The sequence below is a fragment of the Belonocnema kinseyi genome, chromosome 5 (assembly GCF_010883055.1).
Source record: "Belonocnema kinseyi isolate 2016_QV_RU_SX_M_011 chromosome 5, B_treatae_v1, whole genome shotgun sequence".
Lineage (NCBI taxonomy): Eukaryota > Metazoa > Arthropoda > Insecta > Hymenoptera > Cynipidae > Belonocnema > Belonocnema kinseyi.
In genome coordinates this window covers 115,784,950-115,792,369 of record NC_046661.1, presented here as the reverse complement: position 1 = coordinate 115,792,369, position 7,420 = coordinate 115,784,950, and the positions used below count along the sequence as shown (strand labels likewise).

At 30.1% G+C, this 7,420-nt stretch overlaps 1 protein-coding gene across 1 annotated transcript in view; it reads left to right on the top strand.

The window, feature by feature from the left end:
* Nucleotides 1-541: 541 nt before the first annotated feature.
* The window catches only part of LOC117173508 (eye-specific diacylglycerol kinase), a 43,168-nt gene continuing 36,289 nt past the window's right edge, over nucleotides 542-7,420 (top strand). The window contains exon 1 of the mRNA XM_033362129.1: nucleotides 542-1,554. Within this exon, the coding sequence (XP_033218020.1) occupies nucleotides 566-1,554 (989 nt within the window). The 5' untranslated portion in view covers nucleotides 542-565. The remainder of the gene's footprint in view (nucleotides 1,555-7,420) is intronic.

Sequence of the window (7,420 nt, the reverse complement as noted above, 5' to 3'; positions counted from 1 at the left end):
ATTCAAGAACCTCTCAATTTTCTAAAAATAATACAGACTTTGAAATCCGCCTCAAATTTTTGTCTATAACATTTCTCTGATCTCCTCTAACCTCAGTGAATCTTTAAGGACCCTTTAAGAAACTCGTATTTGAATCTCGAATGTTCCTCTAAAATAAATATCAATAGGGAGAAGCGAGTGTCTCCAAGGAGAGTGACTCTTGAGCCACTCTTCCACCAAAGACGCAGAAGGAAGTAGAGTGGCTGGTTGGATCTGAATTTTGTTTACAATAAAGATAGCGTTCGCCGTGGCACAGGAAGGCGAAGGAAGGCGAATCACTTAGAATGGGCTGCAGGTCGGCAGCTGATACCAGGGCGGCGGACGGGTGCGATCGAGGGACGTCGTCTTGGAGGAATACGCCGGTCCTTGTCTCCTCTGAGGGTGAGGGGCTGGGTGAAGAAGAGGAGGAGGGAGAGAGTGCGGAGGGTGAAGAGGAAGAAAAATTATCTCCCCGAAATTCCAGGATATTGTCGGAGCAGCCGTTGCTGAGAGCAAGCGGCAGGTCAGGGCCAGCCACCAGGTGAGGATGCAGAGGCTGCGCTCGACCTTCAAGAGGTCACGCACACCAACTGGGGCAGAAATGAAGTCGCAATCGAGCCTCGAGGTGCCGAAGCAGGTCAGATCAGCTTCCTTCGACGAAATCCAGTTGGAAGCAACACGCCATGACGATAACAGAGATCTTAGGCAAAAAGCGTCATCATCATCATCTTGTTCACCAGTAAGATCCCAGGACTTATCAAGAAGGATCAACACTTTAAGAGTCCCGCAATTACAGAGTGGTCAAAGGTCAAAGAGTTTCGATGTTTGCGAGAGGACCTTCTTCCAGGATAGACCACTGGTCAAGAAGCCAGAGACACCTATTATCCAGGTTTCTGGCTGTTATCATTGTGCCTGTGTTGAAGAGTACAAGAACCTCTACAGAAGTAGAGATGATGATGATTCTTCGAAAGATGATGAGGCTGATGATGAGGAGATGTCAGAGATCATCCAAGTTACGGAGGCTGAAGATGAGGCTAGTGGTGATTCAAGAAGGGGAGAAAGTCCGGAAATTAGGGTAACGCTGATGACTTATTCGGAGAGAACATCTTCTGAAGGTGAACCAGATTCTTATGAATTCGGAGAAGGAATTGAAGTAGCTCCTAGAGAGAGGAGAAGATCGATTGGAAGGCTTTCGAGACAAGAAGCTCTTACCTCTTTTCCGTTGGAATTTCCGGTGGTTGCTGGGTCTAATGATGAGGATGATGATGACGATGATGAGGAGGAAAATAACGAGGCTGACGATAAGAGTAAACTTGTGGTTCGGGATATTTTCTTGACTGTTCCGGAATTGAAGAGGGATCGAGCTGCTTCGGTGGACTCCTGTTTTAATAATAGTAAAAATGCGAAAAGTGACGGTTGCGATTCTTTGGTCGTACCCCAGCAGAGCACCAGATCCAAGAGTGTCGACATCGTCCTGCCGACGGATATCCAGACGAGATATACTGCTCTTCTACCAGGGAACGAGGCTTTTAGAGGGTGGGTACGTTAGAGGAATATAATGGGTCATTCCAAAGATTGAATGGCGATTTTCGTTTCTAAAATTAAAATTGTTTGAATTGGATTTAGACTAAAAGGAACTGATTAGCAAAGTATAGAATTTTTCCAGAAGGAATGCTGGAATCTCTGCTTTAAAATAAGACAAATAAAATTGAAATGGATTGAATTGTTCTTGAGTTATGGTCGTAAATGAAGAAGGGGATGAAAAGCGCTCGTCTGACTTATTTTAAAGCTGAGACTCGTAGCTTCATTTGAGATTCATATCTTCATTTCAGGGGTTTCAGTATTTTAGTAGCTATTATTAGAGAAAAATCTTTGGAATCACTCTAACGAATATTAGTTTGATTTTTCAGTTCTGATTCTTCTGAAGTTGTATTTTATCATTTTTGAATCCGGAGATTTGTTTTCTGAGCCCTATACAGTCTCATGCTAAAACGAATTGGTAGGTAACATGATTTTGGCAATTCAAATCTCAGATAATGCAATTACTTGGAAACTACATTTTGAGTAAATTGAATTTCTGGGAAACAGACTTGTGGTTAGCTGGTTAGCTAGGATATGAGGAATATTACTAATAGTTTTAGCATAATTCAGTTCCAGACTCGATAACATATCTTTGTTTGTAATATTAATACAAGTGGGTAGTATATTAATGAAAAATAAATTTTTTTAAATGTTCACATTAGAGGATTTTTAGGCTTTTAATAACTAAAGTTTTACAAATGATTGTGTTAACTTTTTTACGATAATTTCCCATAAAAGTTTGGACTTTTAGAAACACAAATTTCGAAATGACGGGATAAATATCAGATCTGTATTGGTAACTCAGATTGTTACAAAACTGTTAAAGTTTCATTTCGCTAAAGCTCGGCTTTTCAGTTTGAGTTAGAATACTAAGCCACATACATCTACCTAGCCGGCTCAGCCAATGAGTAACCGAGCACGAGAGATTAAACTCAAGTTTAAGCTGCAGGCTTGAATTGAAAGAGAACATCTGAATGGGTTACATGTAGAAATACAAGGAGATGCTCTTCCCTCTCTAAATAACCGAAATACTTTTTTAATTACCACTATCATTGTTCTTATTTTCCTTTCTTACAAATAAATATTTTTTTAAATTTAAAATAACTTTTCCATAATCTTAAATGAGGGTCATAAAACCGATTTAAAAAATGTTATATACTTTGAAAAATTTTAAACATTTCTTTAATTCATAAACTAGTGAAATATATTAAAAGCCACTGAAATCCCATATATTTTTTGGAAATCATTTGAAATGAATCACAAATTATTGAACCCGTATCTCTAGAGAAAGAGTTTTTCTCTAAGTACTTTAAGCTGTTGCCCTTAGTGGGTCGGAAACCACCTTAAACTGTAGGTCCCCTTCAAACTACCAAGTAAGTGTGTGTCAAGGAATAAAAATTCTGAAATTTTAAATTCAATCCATCAAAAGAGTTCAAAAAATTGATTAATCATTGATTGATTAATCATATGGGAAAAAAGTTTTAATCACTTGGAAAGTGATCAATTTATTGTTCCCAAATTCAAAAATTGCAATATTTTTGCAGTTTCCAAAATTAAAATTTTTAAATTAAAGCATTAAAATAGAATAATTACAAAAAATAAGTCTAGAGATTTTAGACTTCAAATTTTCGAATTCATTTAAGAATTGATAATTCACAAATTTATAATCTCAAATTTGAAATTATCTAAGTTGTTAAATTACACAAAGCTTATAAAATCTCTTTAAAAAGATTTTAGGTTCTATTCTTAACTTTCAAAACATAACGTTTTAAAATTAAATAATGAATTAGCAATAATGTAAAACTGAGTGCTTCAAAATTTATTATTTTCAAATCCAAATCTATGAAATTATCTATGCATCTCAATAAAGTTCTCAAAGCCCAATAATTTTAAATCTAAACGATTTACCTTTTTTTCTTTTAAGTTATCCTTTTCTTAAACAGGACGTTTTCACTTTGTTTATTTTTATGAGATTTAAAAAATTTTCAAACGAAATGTTAATTTGGGAAGATTTCGGAGAAAGAGTCTTTTAAAGAAGTTTCATGCGTTTCAAGAGAATAAAACTTTATTCTTATGATTTCTGGGGAAATTTCAAAAGATTGTTTACTATTTAAAAGTAAAAATGATTTCAAACCATTTAAAATGATTCCCTGAAAATTTGAAACAGAATGTAGACAATTTTAAGGCAAAAATTTTTAAATTGGGGAAGCTATTAAAATTTTACAAAAAGTTCGTGTATATAGGAGAATAAAAAGAAAATGTCTTCAGGTTTCTAGGAAAATTTTTATTTATTTGTTTGCGGTTGAAAAATTAGGAAAATTTCAAATTATTTTTAAATAAATTTAAACTTTTTTGAAAACATTTCAAAAGTTTTTTTAAATTTAAGAAGATTTCAGAAAATTTAAAAAAAGTACATTTTTTAAGATTCTAAAATTAATCTTTGAAGCTTTTTAAAGGTTTCAAATTAATAAAAAAAATGCTAAAATTCGTGGGAAAATATAAAGATTTATTAAAACATTACGTATATAGAAATTAGAATCTTTTAAAAATTTTGAAAGGTTCCAAGAGAAAGAACAATTGGTCTAAAGAAAATATTTGAAAAAAAAATTTAATTCAAAAGATTTTCAAAATTGTCGAAAAGGAATCTTATACGATTTTAAGGCAATTTTCTCAATTTTTCAAAATTAAAAAAAGATTTTTAGTAAAAATGTAAATAATTTTGAACGATATTTAGAAGTTAGAAAACATTTTCAAGAATAATAAATAATTTGAAAAGATTCAAAGGAATTAAAAACTAAATGTAGATTTTTGAAGATTTCGAAATAAAATTTTAAAGGTTTACAAGAAATATTTCTCAAAATGGACAAGATTACTGCAAAATCCCGAAAAAGAATATTATCAAAATAGAAAATTCCCTGTATTATAAAAATGCTAAAATATCAAAATCTTGACTTAGAAAATTCCTGTACAGTTTATAATATTACCAAATTTGAAAATTCCTGAAAGTTAAAATCCCGACAGCTTATAATATTACCGACCCTAGAAAATATCCAACATTATAAAATTCCCCACACTAGAAAATTTTTTGAATTTAAACAATTAGAAATCATTTTTTTTCTACTAGTATTATTTATTTAGAATATATTAATAAATTATTTCAACAAAAATGAAAAATAAACGCTGCAGGAAATTTTCCTTAACCAAAATATTTATTTTTAATAAATAATTAATATTGATTGGGAAACAATTATTTCACGTATTTAAATTCGGGAATTTTACAATTTTGTATATATTATGATTCGGCAATTTTTAAATTTGTTAATAATAACAGCTGTTCGAAAATTTATATAATTACTGAATTTTAAAATGTATAGATCTAAACAATTATAAAAAATGCTTTATTATTTTATTATGTTAACAGATTTTATTTTTTCAGATTTAGAAGTTCTCTGTGCTGGGAATTTCACAATGTCGGATATTTTATAATGGAAAAAAATGTGAAACATTTTAAAGCAATTTTTTTTATTTTGAAAGATTATTCCAAATTTTAGAAATAATTTGAGTTAGACTGAAAGATATTCAGGAATTTTGGAAGAAATTACAAATATTTTTTAATTTAAAAATATTTAAAAAATCTTACATTTTTTAAAGAATATTGTAAGAATTATTTAAGTACATTTTTTTTAAGATTGTACTTTCGCGGCAGTCTCATTTTTGAATAAAATGTTGAAATGGAAATGAAAATTTTATAGTAGGAAATAAAAAAAAAGGTTTTTATAAAATGTAACTCGCTATAAAAAATTTGTCGAAGAAAATTTTTTCAACTATAATGTTTTCAAAAAATGTTTGTCGCTAAAACTTTTAAAAGAATATTTAAATAATGATTTAACTTAAAAATATATTCCTTAAATTTCCAAATAATAAAATTCCTGAACTAAAAAGTTTCCCCGAATAATAATACTCCCCAATTGTAAAATTCCCGAATAATAGAATTCCCGACACCAAATTGCCGAACTATAAAATTTACGAACTTAAACCATTGCTTTTCTTTATAAATATTATTTATTGATCAAAAGTACAATAATCAGATATTTGCATAACAAAATTATTTTTAAGATTTAAATGTTCTAAAATTATTGTTTGAATTTAGAATAACCTTAATCAAAAAAGTTGTTCATTTAAAAATATTTTTTCTCAATTACTGTTATTTCAAATTCAAAAAATAATTTTAGCATGTTAAAACATTAAAAACAATTTTTTTTAATTCAAGTACTTTATTAATGTATGTTTGATAAATAAATAATGTTAGAAAAAAAATTTAATTGCTCTACACGGAGAAAAATGGATGTTCAAACGTAACATCCAGCTTTTCAGGGTTAACATATTTTATGTTTAACTATAGGACAACAATCTGGATGTTTGAAGTTAGCATCCGTAGGTATTAAAAAGTGAGCTGTTACTATGGAACATCCAAAATGTTTAACTGAAATATCCGAGATATTATATTTATGGTTATGTCAAATGAGGGCTGTAAATATTTTAGGAGTTTACTTATTTCTAGTAATTCAAGGAATTAATTAATAACTTATTTGTGTATTTATAATTAAACTTTAATGTTCTTGCACGCACGAAAAACCAATAAAGGGTGTAAAATGTCGATCAGATGATACATTCGATCAAGTTGAGGTTATGTGTAATATTTTCATTGCAAAATAAAAAATAAAAACGCGATAAGTAAGCAAAAAACGAATTCTGTGTAATGTGAGTTAAGATTCTATCTATTTTAGGTTATTAGAACTCAAATTTGATTTTAAATTTATAAGCATTTTGTCTAATGTGTTCATGTCAATATAATGATATAACCTGCAATTTAAGATCATACTTCCCTTGTGTATACAGACGGAACCGGTATCCAATTTTAATTAAGGATAGCATTAATTTTTATTCTTTTGAAATGTTCGAAAATTGTAATATTCTGCAATTGTGATATCGAAAATATAGAACAGACAAATTTAGTTAAAAGATTTTAATGCGCAATGCGCATGCGCTTGGGCCATTTTAACATCTGAATGTGTTTCAGTATACATACAAATATTTTTACCCCTAACATCTCAAAAAGATAGATGTTTGGTATGAATATCTGCATGTCAGGTGGTACAATCTTACCCTTTGAATATCTACATTTAAACATCCATTTTTCTCCGTGTAATTTGTAAATTTTATAATTGGGGAATTTGACAGTGTCGGGAATTTTATTTTTCTCTGTGAAATAAATCGTCACTCAAAATTCTTATTTCCCCCCTTAACTCGAAAAACTTTTCACGCGTTTGCAAAATTTTCTTTCTGCATCGAAAGATTGTCATTCTATTCAGGAAAACCTGTTTTCAGAGTTGGGCATATATGATAGATGATAAACCGCAAACTGCTTTTCAACAATTTAGTTCCATATTCTGGGTAATTCAAATTGTGACCCAATTGAACTTCAATTTGAAGTAAAGTTCTAGCTTCAGAAGATTCAATTTTACTCTCACATTTCCATTTCTATTTGCATTTGCGTTAAAATGTACATTTAAATATATTTGCATTCGAAAATTGCCCCTGGAAACAGCTATTTTAGCTGAACATTTTCAATTAATTAAAGTGTGCAACAGCTCATCAGTTTTGAACAATGCTTTTCAAAAGATATTAAATCTCACAATACACAAGCTCTCCGTTATTTGTTAATTTATGCAATATAATTACAAGATTAACAAGGGTTTGTTAATTTCTACATATATAGGTCAATCTCGATGATATAATTATGGTAGAATTCATTAAAATT